The sequence below is a fragment of the Odocoileus virginianus genome, chromosome 14 (assembly GCF_023699985.2).
Source record: "Odocoileus virginianus isolate 20LAN1187 ecotype Illinois chromosome 14, Ovbor_1.2, whole genome shotgun sequence".
NCBI classification, from domain to species: Eukaryota; Metazoa; Chordata; class Mammalia; order Artiodactyla; family Cervidae; genus Odocoileus; species Odocoileus virginianus.
In genome coordinates, this window is record NC_069687.1 from 54,377,928 (window position 1) to 54,403,019 (window position 25,092).

General features: G+C 39.5%; 1 protein-coding gene across 4 annotated transcripts in view; it reads left to right on the forward strand.

Moving 5' to 3' along the window:
- The window catches only part of NLN (neurolysin), a 95,864-nt gene that overhangs the window by 15,092 nt on the left and 55,680 nt on the right, over positions 1–25,092 (forward strand). For 3 of the 4 annotated variants that reach the window (XM_070476755.1, XM_070476754.1, XM_020910368.2), the window contains exons 2-3: positions 20,628–20,887; positions 24,823–24,971. In XM_070476755.1, the coding sequence (XP_070332856.1) occupies positions 20,628–20,887; positions 24,823–24,971 (409 nt within the window). The remainder of the gene's footprint in view (positions 1–20,627; positions 20,888–24,822; positions 24,972–25,092) is intronic. The other variant, XM_070476756.1, reaches the window with a different exon arrangement.

Here is a 25,092-nt window from a genome sequence, read left to right on the forward strand (position 1 = left end):
GTATCACTTATATGTGAAATCTAAAATCTGACACAAATGAACTTATCTACAAAACAGAAACAGACTCACAGACGCAAACAGACGTGATTGCCAGGAGGGAGGGGCGTGGGAGAGGGAAGGAATGGGAGTTTGGGATTAGCAGATGCAGTCTCTTATATAGAATGGATAACCAACAAGGTCCTTTTGTATAGCACAGGGAACTATTAATATCTTTAATATTCTGTAATACCATAATGAAAAAGAATATATATGCAACTGAGTAATGTTACTATATACCAGAAACTAACACATAATTGCAGTTCAACTATACTTCAGTAAAAATTAAAAAAAGACCTCACCTTCCCACTAAAGGCTTCCCATTGCCTTTGATACAAAGTTTAAGGTCTCCAGCATGACATAAGTAAACCCGTGGAATCTTGCCTATCAACCTCTCCAACCCCATTTCTAATTCCCATTTCTGACTTCTAAATTGATTGTAATTCTTGTAATATGCTAAACCAGTGATTGAAAATGGGCCTTTGCTAATCCTATTCTTTGTTCTAGGCTTGCTGTATTCTCTATTCCGTGTTTCTTCACACACGCCATCCCATCCTTTTCTGGATAATTCCTATTCATGCCCCCTCCACAAGAAGCTTGCCCTGACTCCCCAGTCTGAGTTGAGTATTGGTGTTCTGTCCATCTTGTATGTAATTCTACAATTTCATTTTTACTATATTGTTATCTGTGTGTGATACATGTCTGATCAATGAGTATATGCTACATTCATTCTAATATGTTTTTTTGCCAGAGGCCTTATTCATCTTTTATCCTCAGTAGCTAGCTCTCTGGTCACTTTCCCCTGAGCCCCAAATGCATACTCCACATCTCTCTATGGATATCTCACCCGCATTACTAACTCAGTATGTCTAAAATTGAATGTCAGTGAACCTCCCACATCCCCAACTTTCTCACTCTCCCCCCCAAAAAAAGAAAAGGAAAGGAACTCTACTTTTCCCGAACTCTCTAGCTGTCACCCACATCCGGGCAAAACCAACATGGTCATCTTACACTCTCTCTCTCCCCTCACCCTCATTTCACCAAGGCTTGTGGGCCTGCTATAGAAAGATTGAGTCTAGGTGACCTCCAGTTCTGAAACTCTATTATTCTATTGGTAAGCAGCAGCTTGGCTTACACACAATAATATAACTGTTTTAGGTCGAAAGAGGCAGCTTAGTAAATATTGATAGTTAAGATTTCAGACTCTGGAATGAGATTTCCTGGTTCACATCCCAGATCTGCTACTTACTTTGCTGTGTGACTATGGTAGGACTAACTCAACCTTTCTCTGCCTTGGTTTCTTCGTCTGTAGAATAATGACTAAATGAGATAATGGATAAAAAAACAGCACAGTGCATGGATACAGTTAGAGACTTAAGAAGGACATAAATGACTTTCTATTATATTCAGGTGGGCGCTTTCCTTTGCTTTCAGTGTGACTTCCAAAGCTCAAGAACCTAAGGTTGGCAACTCAACTTTCATCTTTGTTAGGAAATGTTTTAAGAACCTGCCTTTTTGTATTTTATTGGTGAGGAAACTCTTCTCTGCTTTAAAGAGTAGCTTTTGGGTTGGGAAGATCCCCTGGAGAAGGGAGAAGCTACCCACTCCAGTATTCTGGCCTGAAGAATTCCATGGATTGCATAGTCCATGGAGTCGCAAAGAGTCGGACACGAATGAGCGACTTTCACTTTCACAAAAGTAAATGACATTTGAATTCCCCCTAGAAGAAGGGCCAGACCAGCAGGATAATTGGAACATGGCATGGGTCAACATAGAGCCACATGGACCATGTCCTCTGATTATGTCTCTGCCTATCTCGATTAGGACAGGAGGGAATCAAGAAAAGTAATGGGTGTTGGGTTAATAACTATGGGTAACTTGAAGAGAATGGCCGAGTTGCCAGAGTGATTGGTGTGATTGCTGGTATGTATTTAACAGCATTGATGCTGGAGTTACCTTGGATGAGTGATCTTAGACAAGTGATTTGACCTCCCTGTGCCTCAGTTTCATTTCTAAAAATGAAGATAATAGAGTCTCTGTCACAGTGTTGTTCAAAGATTAAATGAGTTCAAGTATGTAAAGCAGTGGCTGCTGTGTAAATGTTTGACATTGTTGTTTTTACTGATGGTAGTGGCCAAACAGCAACTAGAGGTTTATTCATTAACTGGATGATGTAGCAAGCCAGCCATCTAATACTTGTGCTCCAGCTTGTCAGCCTTAAGTTGTAGATACACTAAGAAGCGGTATCACTTTGAAGCTTCTCTAATAATCCATTTATAATGTAACATTCGCTGTATCTGCAATGATTACTTCCTGATGTAATATCACTGAGCTTTGTTCTGAATTCAAGAATTTGAACCAGCTGATTTTTTAGGCCCCTTCCCACTGTGAATTTATGAATCTTCATTTTCTGGTCAAATATATTTCGTGTTCTAGTTTCTTCTTATGTGTGTGTATGCCCAGTCACTCAGGCCTGTCTGACTCTCTGTGGTCCTGTGGACTATAGCCCACCAAGCTCCTCTGTCCATGGAATTTTCCAAGTAAGAATACTGAAGGGGGTTGCCATTTCCTTCTCCAGGGAGTCTTCCCTACCCAAGGATTATAAGCCGCATTTCTTGCATCTCCCACATTGGCAGACAGATTCTTTACCATTGTGCCACCTGGGAAGTGCCTCGAGTTTCTTCTTATGTGTGCTTTAATTTCCTCTTGGGGTTTACTCCATTTATTATCCCTTTTAATCTGCTTGTCAGCTTGTGTGGGTTTTTTAATGTTAAGTTATCATGTTTTTCAAATCACATGTCTGAGTTTATAATAGCAACTAGAGCTATTTTTATTTATTTTTTTTTTACTTTTTAGTGTGTAAATTTTCAGTCATAACTAAAAGTCATGAAATTAGGATAGCTTTAAAATGGTCAGCTCATTGTATATAGAATCTAGATAGAAAAGTGGTAGTGATGAACCCGTTTGCAGGGCAGGAATACAGACACAGACATAGAGAACATACTTGTGGACACAGTGGGGGAAGAAGAGTGGGGATAAATTGAGAGCGGCATTGAAATATATTTACTACCGTGTGTGAAATAGATAGGTATTGGGAAGCTGCCGTATAACCCAGGGAACTCAGCTTGGTGTTCTGGATGACCTGAAGGCGTGGGATGGGGGAGGGAGGGAGGTCTAAGAGGGAGGGATATGTGTACACTTAGAGCTGATTCATGTTGTATAGCAGAAACCACCACAACATTGTAAAGCAATTATCCTCCAATTAAAAAAATGTTTTTTAATTGTCAGCTCATGGCCAAACTCTTTTCATGTACCTCTTCACTCTCCAATTATTTTGAAATATATGCCCAATGTTACTTTGATCATAAGTATTTCATGTAGCTCTGAGATAAACTTTTTTCAAAAATATATAATCACAATACCATTGTCACATGTGAAAATAATGAACATTCATTTGTGGTTGAACCAGTCTTTAAAAAGAAAAGCAAACTAGTTATTACCCAGGCCTAGGAAGAGGATTTAGACATCATTGTTCACTCAACAAAACCCACACGTAGATGACCCCAAAAATGGACTAAGTACTAAGCAATGTACTGAGGAGAGAAATCTCTCTCCTGAGTAATTTATTAAGGATTTCAATTCTGAAAAGTATGCCCCAAACACCAATAAAATGTGCCAGAAGCAATTTATTCATCCTCCTAGAGAAAAATAAAAATGGAATGTCTTTTCGAGTTGTGGTTTTCCATGTATGTGGTAGACCCTTTATTAATGAATTATTGAAGAAGTCTTGATTTCATTTGTGACACAGCACTCTATTCTAGATGCTTCAGAGTCTCAGGGGGCTTTTCTTAAGCCAGTTAAAAGATTTAAGAAAAGAAGTCTTTGCATGGCCATTTATAATAACTTTATTTAAAATTTATAATTAGGAAACCACTGTCCTCCACACGAAACTAGAAGAAAGCCAATTTTTACAATTATTCTATTATGTTTCTTATTTTTCAGAATCTGCCACTTTTCTATTTCATCCTATAAAAACTTAGTGATAGGAACCTTTTCTTAAAGTTCTGTTTATTAAAAGTAGAAATATTAGAAACATCTCTAGTATCACAGTGCTTCATAATACCTTAAGCCATTTCTTTCAAACTTTTTTTAAAATTCCTGTTTCTTGGAAAAGATGACTTTGAAGAGTCCTTTTTTCATTTATTTGCATTGAAATTTGGAAATAAGAAATTTACTTCCATTACATTCCAAAATCTAAAATAAAATTACTTTTTCCATTTTTTTCTAAATGGCTCCTAACATTTTAAGAAAGAGTTGGAAGTGAATCCTTCATTCCCAGGGAAGTCTTCATATAATATAATTAGGTCTACTCTTAAGCCTTGTTGATAGAGAAAATTGTACACACTGAGATTATATGTGGTACTGTTTCCAAATAGTGTGTTTTCACTGTGTAAGATGGAGATTGAACCATCATTGTTTCCCTGGTCACTTTAGTCATCAAACTTAAGTGCTATGTTTGTGAATATAAAAATGGGATGGCATAATGAGAGAAAATGGATAATGCTTTTGACTTTATCAGCTACTGGAAGTACTCAGAATAAAGACCACTGGAATATCTCCATGTTTAGGATAATTCTGCTCTGTACTCAGTATGTTTGTAGCTGAGTTCATGGTGTACTTTTTTGTAAATGGCTGTTTATAGGAAGCGTACTGTTACCTTTTCAAGAATACTTTGAAAGTTCAAACTTTTCATATAGTTTCTTTCTAGAGGTGCTTAACATTTTCTGCCCAATCTAAAAATTACTTTCCTATGCCAGCAGGTGGAAGCAAGAGCAGTTGAATTGTAAGACTGCTTTCTAAGTGTACTGGCATGTCCCATAGATAATCTGTCCATGACTCAAAGTATCTTTATGATATGTCCCTTATTTTAATTACTTTTCTTCAGCAACTTTATTATCCAAGAAGTTTCTCTTGATTGCTTTATCAATGTATTTACTTAGTGTCTGGGGCTGAATTTAATAATCATTATAAGGCAGGCTAATTTAGATATTTTTATTGCTTTCTTATACTTGATTTAACAGTTGCAACATATATGCTATGTGCCGATACATTCTTCCACATTTGCCGAGAAGTAAAAAGATAACTAAGATATGGTCTTCATTCTCAAAGAGCTTACTTTCTAGTGGAATGCGAAGGAGGATGTTTTCTTCATTCTTGGCCTGGCCTGGGAAGAACAGATCACTCAGCCATCCTAGTTGATCTCCAACTACCCTATGGCTGGCATTCAGTATTCACACAGATTTTAGTTCATTCAACAAATATTTACCAGGTACTATAGAGGAGCTTAATTTATAAACTTGTGCTTTTTTCCTAACAGAACTTAAAAAAAGAGAGAAAAGACCAAAATACTCTTCAGGAGAAGTATCATTTATTTTTAAAATTTTCAATTCAGATTTTATAGATGCAGTTGACATATAGACCCTAAAACATTAAACTTAGAATTTAGAAGTTATAAGCAACTAATGTGAGTAACATTTCCTAGAATATACTTAGAAGACCTTCCACAAATACTAATCAAAATAAAATAAAAGTAAGCTATTCTAGGGGTTTCCCCAGGGGCTCAGTGGTAAAGAATCCACTGGCAATGCAGGAGACACTGGTTCGATCCCTGGAACAGGAAGATCCCCGGGAGGAGGATATGGCAGCCCACTCCAGTATTCTTGCCTGGAAAATCCCATGGACGGAGGAGCTTGTTGAGCTACAGTCCATGGGATCGCAAAGAGTCAGACATGGCTGGAGCAACTGAGCACAAGCTATTCTGTATAAATTCTATTAACTGTTTACTGACATCTAATAATAATAATAAAGTATTTTATACAAAGAATATAAAAGAGGAAAACCTTGTGTGTGTGCACGCTTAGAAATATAAGAATCTCTCCAAGGTAGAGTTACTTGTTCTGTCTTACAAATTCCCCATTACTTTATTCGTATAAAATTTGCTGCCTAATGTTCTCATCTATCTCTGTGTCTCTTCTTCACAAGTCTATAAGCTGAAAGGCAGGAACTGTGATCTTATTCATCTTCCTAATCTCGGTATTTACTAAAGGAATGAGCAAATCAAATAATTTATTTCTTGGGAAAGCCCTTTATAATGAGTCCTTTTGGGAGTGAGAGATATAATCTCCAATGGAGGCATATTCACAGAGGATGGTAACAAATCAGTATCTTTACCTGAGAAATCACCAGGGATTAAAGAACTAGCATTCATTGCATAGGATGCCTCAACTGAACCTTGTCTTCAAGAAATGTATATTATTGTTTTGCCTGAGTACCTTAAGAAAGCATTTGGAACTTGCTAGGCATACACTTCATCAAGTGGTATACTTGCTTACCTAAGAATAATCAAAGGACTCTGGAAAAAGTGAGGCCTGAGTGCAAAGGGTCGCCATCAGCTTGACCCAGTTTGAGTTGTTTTACTCTTTTGATGCCTTCAAACTGTGATGCTGGAGGACTCCTGAAAGTACTGTAGACAGCAAGGAAATCAAACCAGTCAGTCTTAAGGGAGATCAATCCCGAATATTCACTGGAAGGACTGATGCTGAAGGTGAAGCTCCAGTATTTTTGTCATCTGATGCAAACAGACACCTCATTGGAAAAGTCCCTGATTCTGGGAAAGGTTGAAGGCAGAAGGAGAAGAGGGCATCAGAGGATGAGATGGTTGGATGGTATCACCAATGCAATGAACTTGAACTTGGGCAAACTCTGGGAGATGGTAAGGGACAAGGAGACTGGCATGCTGCAGTCCATGGGGTCACAAAGACTCTGACATGACTGGGTGACAGAACAACAACAACAACTCTTTAGACATAGGTAACTAAAAGTGCTCATGCCTGCTTGGTCTGTTTCTCAGAGCTGGATGAAAGCTGAAGTGGGGCACCCTTGCACAGTCCCGACAGCAACCCTTCAGAGAGTGGTACAGAGAAATCAGACAAGTAATGTCAGTGTATATGCTTTAGCTACCTACCTTCTTCTCTCCTCATTACAATCAGGGTGGAAAATCAGGGAGATGCAGATAGTGACAAATCTGATTTTTTTCCCCTAAGATTCAGGTGCAACATGAATATAGCACAGTAGTTAAGAACATGGGCTTTGTAATTAGGGTTTAAATTCCAGCTCCATACCAGCTGTGTGACCTTGAGCACACTATTTCTCTCTGCCCAGGAAAATTCCATTAATAATGCCTACATCTTCGCTGGTTCAGTCAGTTCAGTCGCTCAGTAATGTCCAACTCTTTGCGACCCCATGAATCGCAGCACGCCAGTCCTCCCTGTCCATCACCAACTCCCAGAGTTTACCCACACTCATGTCCATAGAGTTGGTGATGCCATCCAGCCATCTCATCCTCTGTCGTCCCCTTCTCCTCCTGCCCCCAATCCCTCCCAGCATCAGGGTCTTTTACAATGAGTCAACTCTTCGCATGAGGTGGCCAAAGTACTGGAGTTTCAGCTTCATCATCAGTCCTTCCAATGAACACCCAGGACTGATCTCCTTTAGGATGGACTGGTTGGATCTCCTTGCAGTCCAAGGGACTCTCAAGGGTCTTCTCCAACACCACAGTTCAAAAGCATCAATTCTTCAGTGCTCAACCTTCTTCACAGTCCAACTCTCACATCTATACATGACCACTGGAAAAACCATAGCCTTGACTAGACGGACCTTTGTTGGCAAAGTAATGTCTCTGCGTTTTAATATGCTATCTAGGTTCGTCATAACTTTCCTTCCAAGGAGTAAGCATCTAATTTCATGGCTGCAATCACCATCCACAGTGATCTTGGAGTCCAAAAAAATAGTCTGCCACTGTTTCTGCTGTTTCCCCATCTATTTGCCATGAAGTGATGGGACCAGATGCCATGATCTTAGCTTTCTGAATGCTGAGCTTTAAGCCAACTTTTTCACTCTCCTCTTTCACTTTCATCAAGAGGCCTTTTAGTTCCTCTTCACTTTCTGCCATAAGGGTGGTGTTATCTGCATATCTGAGGTTATTGATCTTTCTCCCAGCAATCTTGATTCCAGCTTGTGCTTCTTCCAGCCCAGTGTTTCTCATGATGTACTCTGCATATAAGTTAAATAAGCAGGGTGACAATATACAGCCTTGACGTACTCCTTTTCCTACTTGGAACCAGTCTGTTGTTCCATGTCCAGTTCTAACTATTGCTTCCTGACCTGCATATAGATTTCTCAAAAGGTAGGTCAGGTGGTCTGGTATTCCCATCTCTTTCAGAATTTTCCACAGTTTATTGTGATCCACACAGTCAAAGGCTTTGGCATAGTCATTAAGGCAGAAATAGATGTTTTTCTGGAACTCTCTTTTTCGATGATCCAGCAGATGTTGGCAATTTGATCTCTGGTTCCTCTGCCTCTTCTAAAACCAGCTTGAACATCTGGAAGTTCACATATTGCTGAAGCCTGGCTTGGAGAATTTTGAGCATTACTTTACTAGTGTGTGAGATGAGTGCAATTGTGCAGTAGTTTGAGCATTCTTTGGGATTGTCTTTCTTTGGGGTTGGGATGAAAACTGACCTTTTCCAGCCCTGTGGCCACTGCTGAGTTTTCCAAATTTGCTGGCATATTGAGTGCAGCACTTTCACAGCATCATCTTTTAGGATTTGAAATAGCTCAACTGGAATTCCATCACCTCCACTAGCTTTGTTCATAGTGATGCTTCCAAAGTCCCACTTGACTTCACACTCCAGGATGTCTGGCCCTAGGTGAGTGATCACACCATTGCAATTATCTGGGTTGTGAAGATATTTTTTGTATAGTTCTTATGTGTATTCTTACCACCTATTCTTAGTATCTTCTGCTTCTGTTAGGTCCATACCATTTCTGTCCTTTATTGAGCCCATCTTTGCATGAAATGTTCCCTTGGTATCTCTAAGTTTCTTGAAGCCATTTCTTTAGGCTATTCAGGTATGACCTAAATCAAATCCCATATGACTATACAATGGAAGTCAGAAATAGATTTAAGGGACTAGATCTGATAGACAGAGCGCCTGATGAACTATGGACTGAGGTTCATGACATTGTACAGGAGACAAGGATCAAGACCATCCCCATGGAAAAGAAATGCAAAAAAGCAAAATGGCTGTCTGAGGAGGCCTTACAAATAGCTGTGAAAAGAAGCGAAAAGCAAAAGAGAAAAGAAAAGATATTCCAGTTTGAATGCAGAGTTTCAAAGAATAGCAAGGAGAGATAGGAAAGCGTTCCTCAGCGATCAATGCAAAAGAAATAGAGGAAAACAACAGAATGTGAAAGACTACAGATCTCTTGAAGAAAATTAGAGATACCAAGGGAACATTTCGTGCAAAGATGGGTTCAATAAAGGACAGAAATGGTATGGACTTGGCTGGTTGGGAGGATTAAATAAGAAAATGCATGTAAGCTCTTGGTATAGTGCCTGGCATATTAATAGACTTTCAATGAATATTAGGGGTGATGATGATACTCATTATTCACATGTGTGACCAGTTTCTAACTTAGGAGCATAGGTGAAGAGTGGTAAACTGAGACTGAGAATTTCTAACTTAGGAGCATAGGTGAAGAGTGGTAAACTGAGACAGAATTTAGAAGAAAGATCATGTTTTGAGTGTGTTGCATTTTAGATATCTATGGGTCTGGAGCCCCAGTTTGACATCTGGATGGACTCATGGAAAACACCCAACTTTTTTGAATGGTTACAGGAAGAGAAGCCAGCAAAGGAGACTAAGAAGAAATGGTCAGAAAACTTGAAGGACTAGGAAAGAAGAAAGCAACATGGCCAGAGCTCTTTTGGTGGAAGAATCAGTGATAAACAAGGCAGTGTAGTCAGTACATGAGAAAACTACATGAACTCAAAAGCCAAAGACCATGACTTAGGGGACACATCTTTCTTTAAAATTCAGAGAAAGAAAGTGGGAATAAGTGGAGATAGAAGGTACCATTTTTTTGTATTTTAATTATATTTTCTGTAAACTGAAAAAGCAAGCCAGAATGGTCTTTCTGGACATTAATTCCACTGAAAACCATCAAAAGAAACAGTCTTGGCCAAGAATGTGATTCTCTGTTTGCTGTTAAAGTTGACTTATCCTAAGGCATTTAATTCCAGAACATTCTGTTCATAAAACATTTTGATCCTAAGTCCAATTAAAAGGTCTGAAAATGAAAAAGCTGTTGTCTGGAACACTAGTGGCTCAAATACCAGTTGCTTAACTTTGTTAGGGGCTGCTGCTTCTTGTCATTCAGTCGCTAAGTCATGTCTGACTCTTTGTGACCCCATGGACTGTAGCAGCCAGGCTTCCCTGTCCTTCACTATCTTCCAGAGTTTGCTCAGACTCATGTCCATTGAGTCAGTGATGCCATCTAACCATCTCAACCTCTGCTGCCCCCTTCTCATTTTGTCTTCAATCTTTCCCATCATCAGGGTCTTTTCCAGTGAGTCAGCTCTTTGCATCAGGTGGCCAAAGTATTGGAGCTTCAGGATCAGTCCTTCCAATGAATATTCAAGGGTTGATTTCCTTGAGGATTGACTGGTTTGATCTTCTTTCTGTCCAAGGGACTCTTCAGAGTTTTCACCAGCACCACAATTTGAATGCATCGATTTTTGAGCACTCAGCCAGCTCTCACATCCATACGTGACTACTGGAAAAACCGTAACTTTGAGTATACAGACCTTTGTTGGCAGAGTGATGTGTCTGCTTTATAATATGCTGTCTAGGTTTGTCATAGCTTTCATTCCAAAGAGGAAGTGTCTCTTATGGCTGTGGTCATTGTCCATAGTGATTTTGGAGCCCAACAAAATAAAATCTGTCACCGCTTCCGCTTTTTCCCCTTCTATGAAGGGATGGACCAGATGCCATGATCTTAATTTTTTGAATGTTGAGTTTCAAGCCAGTTTTTTTACTCTCCTCTTTCACCCTCATCAAGAGGCTCTTTAGTTTGTCTTCGCTTTCGGCCATTAGAATGTTATCATCTACATATATGAGGTTGTTGATGTTTCTCCTGGCAATCCTGATGTAAGTATGCAAACTGGGAGGCTCAATAACTAACTGGTGAATATTACTCCTGAATCTGATTCCCTAGTGGCAACAATTCATTCAGAAGAAAAATTATTAGCAGTATTCAGGATAGTTGAGTATCCAATATTTGCCATTCTGTCTAGTTTCCGTGAGTGTGTGCACGTAACAACGTAAGTTCCTTTAGTTGTGTCCAACACTTAGCGACCCCATGAAGCTGTAGCCTACCAGGTTCTTCTGTCCATGGGATTCTCCAGGCAAGAATACTGGAGTTGGTTGCTATGCCCTCCTCCAGAGGATCTTCCCAATCCAGGGATCAAACCCATGTTTCTTGTGTCTCCTGAATTGGCAGGTGGTTCTTTCTCACTCACGCCACCTGGGAAGCCCTTCTATCTGGTCTGTAGTCCCTAAATGCAAAATAGGGATCTGTATAGTGCGCCATGGATGTTAAACACTCTCAGATGGAACTACTTTTATATTAAACACGTGGATAGAAGGAAAATATGAACCAAATAACTTTAAGAGAAAAATTTTGGGTAAACTTGTCACAGTTAAAATGTGCATGTACCACAAACTATGATAGGTTCAGGGTCTACAGATATCACTAAAACCCAGTGTCTGCTCAGAGTCTGTGGATGACAGAGCTGGGTATGTAGGTGAACAGTCTTCGGTGAGATGAATGCTTTTGTTCACTGGACACATAGAATAGATTAAGAGCACAGAGAAAGAAATTCTAAAACAGCTAGAGGTGGTCAAAGAAGCCTTCCTGGAGAAGATGAAGTCTGAACTGAGATCTGAAAGATAAATGAGACATGGAAGAGGTGTTGCTCCTCAGGTAAGGAAGAAGAAAGTTGTTCCAAGCAGAGGGAAAACTCTGCAGAGGCCTGAAGAGAGCCTGACAATTTTAGGAGATGTGAAAGTAGTTGCTTATGCCTAGAGCTGAGATTTGAGGGCAGAAATATGGTTGAGAAAGCCATGAAGAGGGGACAGATCCAGGGGGCCTTGCATGTTAAGCAGATTGAACTTGATCCTGAAGTCTGTAAAGTCAGAACTTGATCCTGAACTATGCCACTGAAGGAGCCCCATGATCCAACTTACCTTTTAAGAAGATTATCTGCAGACAGTCTGGAAAGTAGATCAGAAGACATCTGTAGAGTCTGAGGTTTTGGACTTGGGCAACTGGATGCACACTGGTGATCTTCATTGAGTGTACCCCTTTTACTAGTTAGGAGTACAAGAAGAAGACAAGTTTGGTTGTGGGACCTAAGGAAGATTGGTCTCTTTAATTTTAGACATACTGGATTCAAGGTGACCATTGACATCCAGGTGGAGTTATCCAGCAGGTATTAGATATATGGGTCTAAGGGCTTCTCTGGTGGCTCAGTGGTAAAGAATCCTCCTGTCAGTGCAGAAGACCTGGGTTCAATCCCTGGGTCGAGAAGATCCCCTGGAGGAGGAAATGGTAACCTACTCCAGTATTCTTGCCTGGAGAATTCCATGGACAGAGGAGACAGGTGGGCTACAGTCGATGGGGTCACAAAGAGTCGGACACGACTGAGTGAGTAACACATACACAAACAATCTCATAGGAAGTGTTTTTTATATTTTAATTATACTCTTGGTGTCTTTTGGCCCTGCCTGCTTCTTGTGGAAAGAACTATAAAGTCTTTTCTTCTGCACTAATGCTCTTGAAAATAGTGCTTCCTCAGACGTATTTCTCAGAATGTTGTTAGTTAAATAAGTGTTTTTAACATTGCCTGACACATAGGAAGTGAAAGTCACTCATTTGTGTCTGACTCTTTGTGACCCCATGAGCTATACTGTCCATGGAATTCTCAAGGCCAGAATACTGGAGTGGGTAGCCTTTCCCTTCTCCAGGACATCTTCCCAACCCAGGGATCAAACCCAGGTCTCCCGCATTGCAGGCGGATTCTTTACCAGCTGAACCACGAGGGAAGCCCGAATCTGCCTGCAATGCGGAAGACCTGGGTTCAATCCCTGGGTTGGGAAGATCCCCTGGAGAAGGGAAAGGCTACCCACTCCAGTATTATGGCCCAGAGAATTTCATGGACTGTACAGTCCATGGTGTCGCAGAGTCAGACACGTAGAAACTTCTTGGTAAATGACTCCTCCTTTCCTCACTGTCTCTGTTCTTTCTTTCCTCCAAAGAAGACACCAGGGAACTGCTTTGCGAGTTGAAAAGAGAAAGGATACCAATAGGAGGGTACAGGCATGCATCTCATTCCTGAAAGGCAATCACCTAGCGCAGCACTGTCGTGTGGATCTATCTGCTCTGATGGTAATATTCTGTCTGTACTGTCCAGTATGGTTGCCACTTGCCTTGGTGGCTACTGAGCAGTTGAAATGTGCCTAGTGCAACTAAAGAACTGAATTTTTTGTTTTGTTTACTATAAATAACCACATGTGGCTATTGTGTTAGAAAGATAGATGTAGGGGATAAAGTGCTGCTTGGCTCGAGGCTTCAAGGTAGAAGAATGCTAGGTGCCTAAAGGAACAGGCGAGCCTTGGGGAGTTGCACGGCTGGGATTTGGCATTGTTGAAATCCAAAATTAAGGAGTCCCATATGCTCTGCTGAAAGGAACCTGGACTTGAGCTATGGCTTCTAAGTTGTAAGGCGGGGGTGATTTAGTTAGATCAGTGACTGAAAAAGACAATTTTGTGACTAACGGGAATCAAGGTTGAAACAGCATGGTTCTGACAAAATAACCAGAGAAGAACTAACTAAAAGAGACACAGAAATTCCAGTTGAGAGGTTCATGAAATGCAGCCCTCATAGCTCGTAGAGAAGCATTAGTTCCAAGGTAAATACTGGAAATACTTGCCAAGTATTTTAAAGGATTGGGACAAATTTCAGGAAATGCCATGCAAACTGTAGACTGCAACACTATAGGGAAAGGATGGGAGCATGGATTAAATATAAATTCTTGGGAAATGGAAGTTGTGACATTTTACGTAGTGGAGTTTCACACTAGTCCTGGCCCTAATAAAACACACTTTCCTGTATGGATGTTTATTTGTGATAATGAAGGGAGATAGTGTTGTGGTAATGTTTCAGCCGCATCAATACCATCTCATTTCAAATACATAAAGCATCTACAGTGCGCTCAGCAATATGGTAGGGTTGTGACACCAGATAAGTACAATGGTTATTGTGCTAGAAAAGTCCTAGTCTGATTTAGCATACAACACAAGCCAATTGAACAAGTGGATGACAGTTACTTCAGTGTCTAAAATGTATGCCACAGCTAGAAGGTGATACAAGCTCAGATCTATATGAACTGACACAGTCAAGGACACCTTGTGGAAGGACATGGAGGCCTTTAAACTATGCTTCGAAAGAAAATGAACCCAGTAAATTAGAGTATTTCTTTCTTTATAATATTTATTTCTTTTTGGCTCTGTTGGGTCTTAGTTGCAGCACACGCGATCTTTTGTTGCAGTGCATGGACCTTTCTCTCTAGCTGTGACATGAGGACTTAGTTGCTCTGTGGCATGTGGGATCTTCCTGGACCAGGGATGGGACCCGTGTTCCTGCATTGACAGGTGAATTCTTAACCACTGGACCACCAGGGAAGTCCCAATCAGAACATTTCTGAAAGTACATTCCATAAAATATTTTGCTAAACTTTTCCAGACAATTATTAACTCACAGTAACAATGGCATGCTCATTTGTCAAAACAAAATTCTTTAGCCTGGTAATCTCAATCAAAATCTGTGCTGCTTGCTTTCTTTGCCTAAATATTTTATTTTTGGACACAGGATACTAGAGTCCCAGCAAATGCATCTTCCTGTCAATTCTACTATGGTATTTTGTATTATTTCTTGGTTAGAAATTCAGAGCTGTGTGTTGAAAGTGCTTCAAAGAAAGAGGAGAAAATGAAGGTGTGGTTGGGACTGAAATAATAGACAGCCTGGGAGTTTGTGGAGAGGGGGCAGGAAAGCTCGAGTTTAATTAGACTGTAGGAATCTTGGATTTAATCTAGATTTTTGTGTTCACATAACTGCGTGTAATAACTCCTGTAGAGAAAGACAAGATCATGGTGTGTTGCCTGCTTTCAAACTTTGTAGCTCTGAGTTGCAAAAAGTCAATAAAAAATCCTCACTAGATCCTCAAGGGTACAAGCACAGTTGCTAGAAAGACTGCGGGTGCACTGGTTTTCCTCCCAAGTGCAGTCCCCAGGGCTGCAGAGACTGAAGGGAACAGATCAGTGTACCAGCATCCACAGCACCCAATGAGACTGAAATCGTAATAAAGGAGAAAAGAAGGGATACTCAGCGAAAAAACAGTGGAAGAGAGAAAGCAGACACGATGCAGGGAGAAAAATCCTCAATAGGTCGAAATGTTTTAGTTAGAAGTATTAGGGAATCCTTCTGTCCCCATTCCTTTTCTTCAGTAACAAGAATTATAAAGCCTGAATGGAACTACAACAGAATCCCAGATGGTGAGAAAGGAAGGCATAAGATTAAAATTGTCATGTGTTCTGTTGACCATGAAATCATGATTTCTAACCTCTGTTGCTTTCTTCTTACCGCATCTACGTTTAGGAAATCATAGTACTTTAAGGTAGCTTCTTGTTAGTTGCCATAGAAGCCGTACAGGGTGGCTATGGGTATCAGCGTTCAGCCAAGATAGAGCTGCTGACATCTTCATCAGTTTAACCAAGTTAAGATCAGGTGTGCTGTGACCAAACACTCCATCTTTTGATAAATGTTAGGAAATAAATGAAAACCAGTGGAAGTCATCATATCAGTGAGATGTTTGACATAATTTTCTTTTAAAGCTATTTAGCATTAATGAAAACTTGTCCATAGTAGTTGGTTTGTACTAAGAGGAGTGGTGAAAGAAGCAGGGTATTGGGATGTAGAAATCTTATGTTTTACTCATCATTGTCCCTCTTATTATGCCTTACCTCAATGATCCCATGGCCAGCCTCTTCATCTGTCCTGCAACTTCCTTGGAAGTCCAACCAATCAGGGTCATGGCTCACTCCTTCTTCAAGGCCTCAGTTCTGTGTATCTATGAGGGATTGTGGGAATATGTATTTTGGAAATTTTCAGCCAACACACCGCATTTCACCTCCCTATTATTTTAGGCCACCACCAAGCCTGGGAGACCCTCCAGGCTTGGAAGGTCTTGTACTCTGACCTCTGTATGTCTTGTTTTTTTCTCTGCTCATTTCTTCCTGTTTTTTTCTTTGCTCATTTCTTTATCAGTTTTCATTCCCTTTTCAGCTAGGATCCTGTTTGAGGCAAATAGCATAAAACCACATCAAACTGGCTTTCAACAATAGACTTGCATAACTGGAAAGTCTAGCTCTAGGTCAGACTTCAGAATTAGTTGTTCTAAGGGATCAGTGATGTCAGTAAATATTTGGTTTCCTTCCTTTATTCTTCCAGTCGCAATGTTTGTTTCATCGTTTAAGTCAGGTTCCACTCATTCTCTAAGATGGATGTCAGCTGCGGTCAAGGACAGCAGCGTGCTCAGTTACATTCAGGAGGAATGAGACCACTTTCTCTCACAGCAGTGCTGAGGGTCAGGGATGCATGGGGCCTGGGAAGAAAGCATGATCAGATGGGGGAGAGGTGAATAGCTGGACAAAAAAAACACATGCTTAGCTATTGATCATATTGGGCTCATCCTTTGTTATTTCCAGAACCCTTGTCCCATGGGAAGCAAACTCCCCCATTTTTTCATATTCTCTGGATCCTCTTTTCTCTTCCTAACCTTTATTGAAATCCATTTAGCTCTGAGGAAGGTATTTCCCCACATCCCTCTTTCTCCCACACCTCATACAAAGTAAGGAGGAAAGGTTGATATCTTCTCTGTTCCCGATTCCCTCCTTACCCCAGCTCTGCTCATAGGCCAGCACCTCTTCACCGCAGCGTAAAAATGCCTTTGAGGCTCACAGTACCCTGCTTGTGATGTCCTCTCCCACCCACCTGGTTGGTCCCCCCAGTTCTTTGATGATTTTAGTTCCTGGTTCAGTCTTCCTTTCTGCTCCCAGGCCCAGCCTCAAACTGCTGACTCCAGTGTTCACGAAGACTGTCTGTCCAGTACCAAGCTGTCGGTTCTTTGCACTCTTCAACTCATTTAGATCAGCCATCCAGTTCCAGGAAAATATCCTTGTCAGGGTTAACCTTCGGTTTCTTAAATTCAGACATCTATCATTTCTACTGTAGCCTAACTACTTCCATATTACCTGTTTCATTGATTTTGCTGAGACTATCGTCTCTCTTCCTGTATCATACAAACTGCTCTGCCCAGGGACACATGACACTTCTTCCTACCTCCATTAGCACCTTGCTCCATATGTCCCCCCTTTTTTTTTTTGGCCAGCCATACAGCTTGTGGGATCTTAGTTCCCCAACCAGGGGTCAAACCCATGCTCCTTGCAGTGGAAGTATAGTCTCAACCATGGGACCGCCAGGGAAGTTCCACTTCGTATGTCATTTAATAGTGGCTGAGTGAGTGAAAGTCGCTCAGTCGTGTCCAACTCTCTGTGACCCCATGGACTGTAGCCCCCCAGGCTCTCCTCTGTCCATGGGATTTTCCAGGCAAGAATACTGGAGTGGGTTGCCATTCCCTTCTCCAGGGGATCTTTACAAACCAGGGATTGAACCCAGATGTCATTTAATAAGTAATTTAAAAAACTGGTTTCACACAGAATCATTAAAAATGACAAATTTCTCAAATAACATATTCAAACAAAACATAAATGAGTATTTTAAAAATATTTTGATGTAAGAGCAAGGCCTTTTTGTTAAATGTGAATCACTTGATCAGCATTCCTCACTGTCCTTGAGTAAACTCTACCAAAAATGCATTATTTTTCGTTTCCAGTTTCAGCCTCTTTAAAGTGGAGCAGGAACACTCCAGACACACATAAGTGATCTGAGTTAAGAAACCTGCTGGATCTTTTTAATTCTGTTTTAAATCTTCTCTAACAGCAGGTTTTTGGTTGGCTTTTTAGTAACTGTCATGTTTAAAGTATTCCCAAGATAGCTGACCAAAACAACAGATCATTCTTTTGGCACACATTTAATCAGTTAAATACTTCAGTTACATGAAAATGAGTATAATAAGTATAAACAGTTTTGTAACAAATAAACTTGACTCTTGGTGAATATATAACTCAGCTGGTTGAAGGAGAAATGTGGAAATACATTGGAAAATAGTCTGCCAGTCTTGAGTGTAACCATCAACCAGTGTGTTTCACATAGGAGACATCAGTTATTAGGAGAGACGGTTAAGGGGTCAGACGGCTAAGGCTTCTCCGGTGTTAATAAGGTACCTTTCTGTGTCTCAGCACCTTACACTCACACCGCTCAGTCTCCTTGTTCTCACAGCCAGCTCCCTGGAGAGTTGCTGAAGTGCAGGCTCTCCGCTTCTTCACGCCCTCAGTCGTGGGAATCTGACTTCCACCCCTGCCCCCGGCTGACACTGCTCTCGCCAGAGTCATCAGTGACATTCCTGTTGCTGAATTCAACAGAGACTTTGTGTCTTCTTGAAATTCATACATTTCATACTGTCATTCACTCCTCCCTTTTTCAGTGTTCACTTTTTCACAATTCCTTGAACCCTTCCTACTTGGTTTTCTTTCCTTCTACTTCAATGATTAAACTAGAGTCAGAGTCCGGTTGGTCTGTTCTCCCTCTGCAGATTCCCTTGGGCCAGTTCAACCACCCATGTCGCTTCAATTACATCCAACAGTAATGAATTTTGCTGACTTGCACCACAGCTGCTTCAGACTTGGCACATCCAAAACCAAATTTCTCTGTGTCCCACCAGAGAGCCTCCTCCTTTGTCTAAGTTCCCTATTTTAGCAATGGTGCCTCTGTCCGTCCCTCTCGTTCAAGAGAGAAGGCTAGATACCATCTCACCTCTTCCTAAAATACGTTCAGTACCAAGTCATAGTGATTCAACTTCCTGAATATCTTCTAAGTCACTCTAGTTCCCCCTGTTTCCTAGTGAGGTATTCCATAATATTATCCCCCAGTTCCCATCACAGCTTTCCTCTGGAATGAGCCCTCTTTTCTAAACATTTCAACTCATTATAATTTGAGGGATTTGTTTAAAACACATATCTTTTCTCGTCTCTCACCTGATTAAAACCCTTCAGTGGCTTTGTCGTGACCCTTAGAGTAGGTCTGAACTCTTAAATGATTCCCAAGGCTGTTCATTCTCTAGTCCATACTTACGCTTTTCAGATTTTTCATTCCTTACAGTCTTTACCTTTGGATAATTTCTATACATTGTTCAGATCTTGGCTTGCTCACTGTTCCTTTTAGAAAATCTTTCTAGAAAAGCTCCTTCTGTGATATTTCAGAGTTCTCCCTGTTTACCCTATAAAACACATCTCAATGTAGTACAATTGCCTGTTAATCAATTTGTCTTCACTACATTATAAATTATTTATATTATAAATAGAAGGGTCCCAGTCAATTTGCCTTTTTATCTTTGGTGCCTGTAACAAGGAGTAGACATAGTGTATGCTTATAAATATTTGTTGAACAAATGACATTAAATCAGTCACTTAGCCTTTCTGAGCCTCAACTGCATCATCTGTTAAAGGGGAGTATTGTCCTGTCTACATCATAAGGTCATTTGGGGGTCTTGTAAGATAATAGGAATTAAGTTTAGTATTGTGGTTAGGAGAGTAGGTTCCAGCTGTCTACTTCTTGGTTTTTAATCCTAGCTCTCACTATATCGCCAGCTGTGTGACCTTGGGCAAGTTACTTAACTTTTCTGTGCTTTAGTGACCCCCTTGGCTAATAAAAATAACCACAATATCTATCTCATAGGGTTATTGTGAGTTTTAACTGGAAAGCATTCAGTATAGTACCTAAACACAATAAATGTTAGCTATCATAATATTTTTACTTATAAGCTCTAGAATTACATAACTATATATGCAAGCATATGGCATCAATTTTTAGTTTCAGTATTTTAAGGGGCTAAAGGATTAGTATAATTTTTAATTTTTCCCCCTTTATCTTTTAGTATAATACCATACCAGATTTTATTTTTTAAGTCATAAATTCAAATCAACATAGTTGATTTACATGAAATTTTGGTAATACATTTTTTAAATTGTTCAATATAAAGAGAATTTTGAAAATACTTCCTTCCTGAATATAAAATATTGAGTTTACATATATAGTAGGTGAATATTAGCAAGAAAAAAAATGTTTAAATAAGAAAGACTACTGGTTTAATTTATAAAGGACAATTATCAATATTATATCTTTGACACCTAACTTTATTTCTCTCTCTGATTTAATTACATAAGTAGTTCAGTGTTTGGAAAGTCCAAATTCCATTAACTCTGTAACTAGTCAAGAAAACCAGTAAATACAAGAGCATTTAGTTTCATGAATATGTATTCACCTGAAAGAAATTTGCTCAATTTGAGTAAAAATTCTTTCTAATTTAAAATTTAATTAAATAATACACATTTGTCTGTTGACTTTGGACCAACAAATTGCCTAATTTTTATCCTTTTTCTGATTCTTTTTAGAGTTGGTGGTTCCAGAGTTTTATTCAGAATGACTTTAGGAAGAGAAGAGATGTCTCCCCTTCAGGCAATGTCTTCCTATATGGCAGCTGGTAGGAATGTTTTAAGATGGGATCTTTCACCAGAGCAAATCAAAACAAGAACTGAGGAGCTCATCTCGCAGACCAAACAGGTGTACGATGCTATTGGAATGCTTGACATTAAGGAGGTAACTTACGAGAACTGTTTGCAGGCACTAGCAGATGTGGAAGTGAAATACATAGGTGAGTAGGATACATAGGATGCAAAAGCATATCAATATTTCATTTTGTGGGCATCATAAGCCATTTTATGCTTCCCGACTCGACAATTCATTTTCTAATTGTACAAGACATTGATTTTTACATAATGATTTGTAATTACTTAAATGATTAATGATTCATAATTGCTTAGAATTATATTACCTAAGTTAAAAAATTTTATTATGTGGCCTGAGGTGCTATAAAATATACACTCTTGTTAGAGCTGCTTTCTGGAGAGCAATATCTATCAAAACTTTTTAAGACATGCGGGCGGATTCTTTACCAGCTGAGCCACAAAGGAAGCCCAAGAATACTGGAGTGGGTAACCTATCCCTTCTCCAGCGGATCTTTCTGACCCAGGAATTGAACTGGGGTCTCCTGCATTGCAGGCAGATTCTTTACCAACTGAGCTATCAGGGAGGCCCTAAGAAGTGCATACCTTAGCCCAATAATTAATTCCCTATTTAGGTATAATCTAAGAAATAATCAGATACAGGAAAAATCATGTATAAATTTATGTATAAACAGGTACTCTATCATAGCAAAAGCTTGAAAACAACTAACTGCTAAGTGTCAACTAGTAGAATAGCTAAATAAATTATGATACATTCACCCTCTGTAACAGTATACAGGCATTAAAATCATGTTAGGAGCAGTATTTAGTAACATTAAAAGGACACAGAAAGAAAACAAATTTTAATAATGTCCAGTATCTTGGGTACTCAGTTTATAGTTGATTTTTAATTTACTCTTTATACTTTTCTCTATTTTCCATATTTTCTACACTTAAAATATATTATTTTTATAATCTAACTATTGTGTGTTCAGTTGCTCAGTCATGTCTGACTCTTTGCAGCCCCATGGACTGCAGCCCACCAGTCTCCTCTGTCCCTGGAATTTTCCAGGCAAGAATACTGGAAAAGGTTGCCATTTCCTGCTCCAGGGGATCTTCTTGACCCAGGGATCAAACCCACCTCTTGCATCTCCTGCATTGCTGGAGGACTCTTTACCACTGCCCAACCTGGGAAACCCCCAATATAACTGTTAGACCCTTTGAATGATAAGGAATGAAGAATCATGCCAATTATCGCAAAGAATTTTGTAGGATAATTATGGCTAAACAATCTTGACTGTGTGGTAACTGGGCTTTCTAAGAACATAGGCTATAACTGAATATCATAAACATTTGTATGAATTCTGGAATTTGGAAGGTTGTCCAAAATCTTAAGCTACAGGCACTCGACTACTTTCTCTTCCCTCTGCATTTCTGTTCCAGTTTCTGCCGCTTACTACCGGCTTCTTCACTCTTGTTTCTGTTGTCGCTCAGTCATGTCTGACTCTTTGCGACCCCATGGACTACAGCACCACAGGCTTCCCTGTCCTTCTCTATCTCCCAGAGCTTGCTCGAATTCATATGCATTGAGCTGGTGATGCTATCTAACCATCTCATCTTCTGCCACCCTCTTCTGCCTGTTGGGTCAGATGGTAAAGAATCTGCATACAATACAGGGTTCCATCCCTGGGTCAGGAAGATCCCCTGGAGAAGGGAATGGCTACCCACTCCAGTATTCTTGCCTGAATTCCGTAGACAGAGGAGTCTGTTGGGCTACAGTCCGTGGGGTCACACAGAATCATAACTCAGTGACTTTTTTTTTTTCACTCTCAGTAATGGCCACTAAATTTTGCTATGAGCCTTGAGCTTAAAATCTTCAGTAAAGAAGATCTGATTGGGCTTGTAGTTAGTCGAAAGAAGGGAGTTGGTCCCCATTCAGCAGAACTTTCTCAGCAGGCAGTTTCATATTCCTCTTCTACCCTGTAAGTGGTTTGTCCTTGGTTCACACACTCACATTTTCAGTCACTTATGGCTCTGATGGTGTGCCAGGGTAACAGCTTACGCATTTAAGAAATGTAAAAATAGGTGGAGAAGAAATCTTTTAAAACAGAATGATCTTAAATTCTGCTTTTTCTGCCCAAATCATGCATCTTTTAAATATAACTAGTTTTGTGATATTTGTTCTCCCTCTCCTGTGAATTTATTTTCATAGGTTAATCATAAAAATGTTTGAATTTCAGAATAGGTTTTTTAAAAGTTTCTCTTATCTGTGTATGTTCTCAGCGTCCTGCAATAGCTGTTAAAACCACATTTTATCTAGCATCAGGTACTGGGCATCAGCATTGTTTGTAGTTTGGAAGTGAGAGCTTAAGTCTGGCTCCAGGTCTTTGTAGGAAAGTAAGGAAGGAAATGGTTTTCAGTATTATTGTTTGTTTAAGAATGTTTCCAGTTTCAGACTCTTTATTTCATTCTGCTCATTTAAGCTCTTGAGCAATTTTGATTCCTTCTTAGTATCTTTTTGAGCTAACTTTAAAAAGTATTAAATAAATAAAAATTATAACTCTCTAGTTAATTCACTTAAACAAATGCTCTATGTATTAATATTAAATGCTACATCATATGTTCCATTCATTCTTTAACCAAGGGATAAAAAATGATATATTCAGTCAAATCATAAAATAATAATTACTTAATCTTTTTAAAAACAGACACTATGAATTTGTTCAGATACTTGTGGCATTTTTATAGCTTTCTTTGTAACCATGTTTTAAGAGGACTGATATGCATAAGGTAGCTTGTTTAACTGGACAATTCCTTGGTATGTAAAGGGTAGCTTTACTGTCTACCATGTATCACATGTGTAAATTTTACCTATTTACAATACCTTCAAAGTGCTAAAGAATAAAATTAAAATATATTCATTGTCACAGCCTAGCCACAACTTCCCTGTAAATGATACTCTCTCTTTTTTTTTTTTTTTTTTGGCTGTAGTATGGATTATTTCAAGACATCAGATTTTTGCCTAATGAAAGTCAAAATACAAATGTTTGAAAAATCCAACAACCAAGTTTGATATGTGAAAGTGAGAACAGAAGACATTACCACTATATTTAACAGGAAGGGCCCCAGTATTCAGCTGCTTATTGGATATGAGATTTCTGAGGATCATTTGAAATTATATGCAGCTTTTTATGTTTGTATGAATGCTTGCATTTGGGGGAGGGTTCATGACTTTGGTCAAATTAAAAGTCTATTGTGAAGGTTAAGAACTCCTTTTCTAAACAAACCCATCCCTCTAAATCACCTGCTTGTTTCTTAAACATGCCTTGTTTTGCCAGCCCCCATGATTGTCGTCTCTACTTCTGCAGTCCCCAGCTGAGCTCCCTCCTGCCCGGCCCACCCTCTAAGGTCCAGCCTCCTCCACGGGCATGGCTTAATGCCTCAGCCCTAGGTATTGCTGCCTTTGAGCTCCTGTCCCATTCATTTGACAGCTACGCTGCTCCGTCCTGGTATTGTTTACCTTTTCGTGTACTGTTGCCTACCCCCAACTCCCAGACTATAAAATGCCTCAGTATGAGAACTATGTCTTTTAAATTGAAGAGTGATTGATGTATACACGTACTATATATATAATAGATACTAGGAAGAGCCTACTGTATAGCACAGGGAGCTCTACTTAATACTAAGTAATGGCCTGTATGAGAAAAGAATCTAAAAAGAGTGGTTATATGTATAACTGATTCACCTTTTTGTACTCCTGAAACTAACACAACTTTGTAAGTCAACTATACTCCAATAAAATTTTTTTTTAAAAACGGACATCTTTTTCCCCCTACATTCCCAGTTAATAAATTGCATTCTAACCATACTTCATTAATTACTCAGTATACACCCTTATTGTTCTTAGCAATGCCCCTGGAATAGCGAAGTCCTGTTTTCGACACTGTTTCTCAAAAGCCTGAGGAGCCTTTAGAGAAAATATATAATGAAAGACTTATATTGGGATAATCATTCGTCTATGTATGAGGTATTTTTCTTAATACCGACTTGATGGGTCCCTGTGGTTTTTTTCCTCTATTAACAGTGGAACGAACCATGCTAGACTTTCCCCAGCATGTCTCCTCTGACAAAGAAGTACGAGCTGCAAGTACAGAAGCAGACAAAAGACTTTCTCGTTTTGATATTGAGATGAGCATGAGACAAGATATCTTTCTGAGAATTGTTCATTTAAAGGTAAATGATCTTACAATTCCTTTAAAAGGAAAAAACCCAACAATAAAGACATAAAAGCATTTGACCAGTGATAAAAAGTATTTGAATGCACCTAGATTTTGTTTCTAATTATTATAATAGA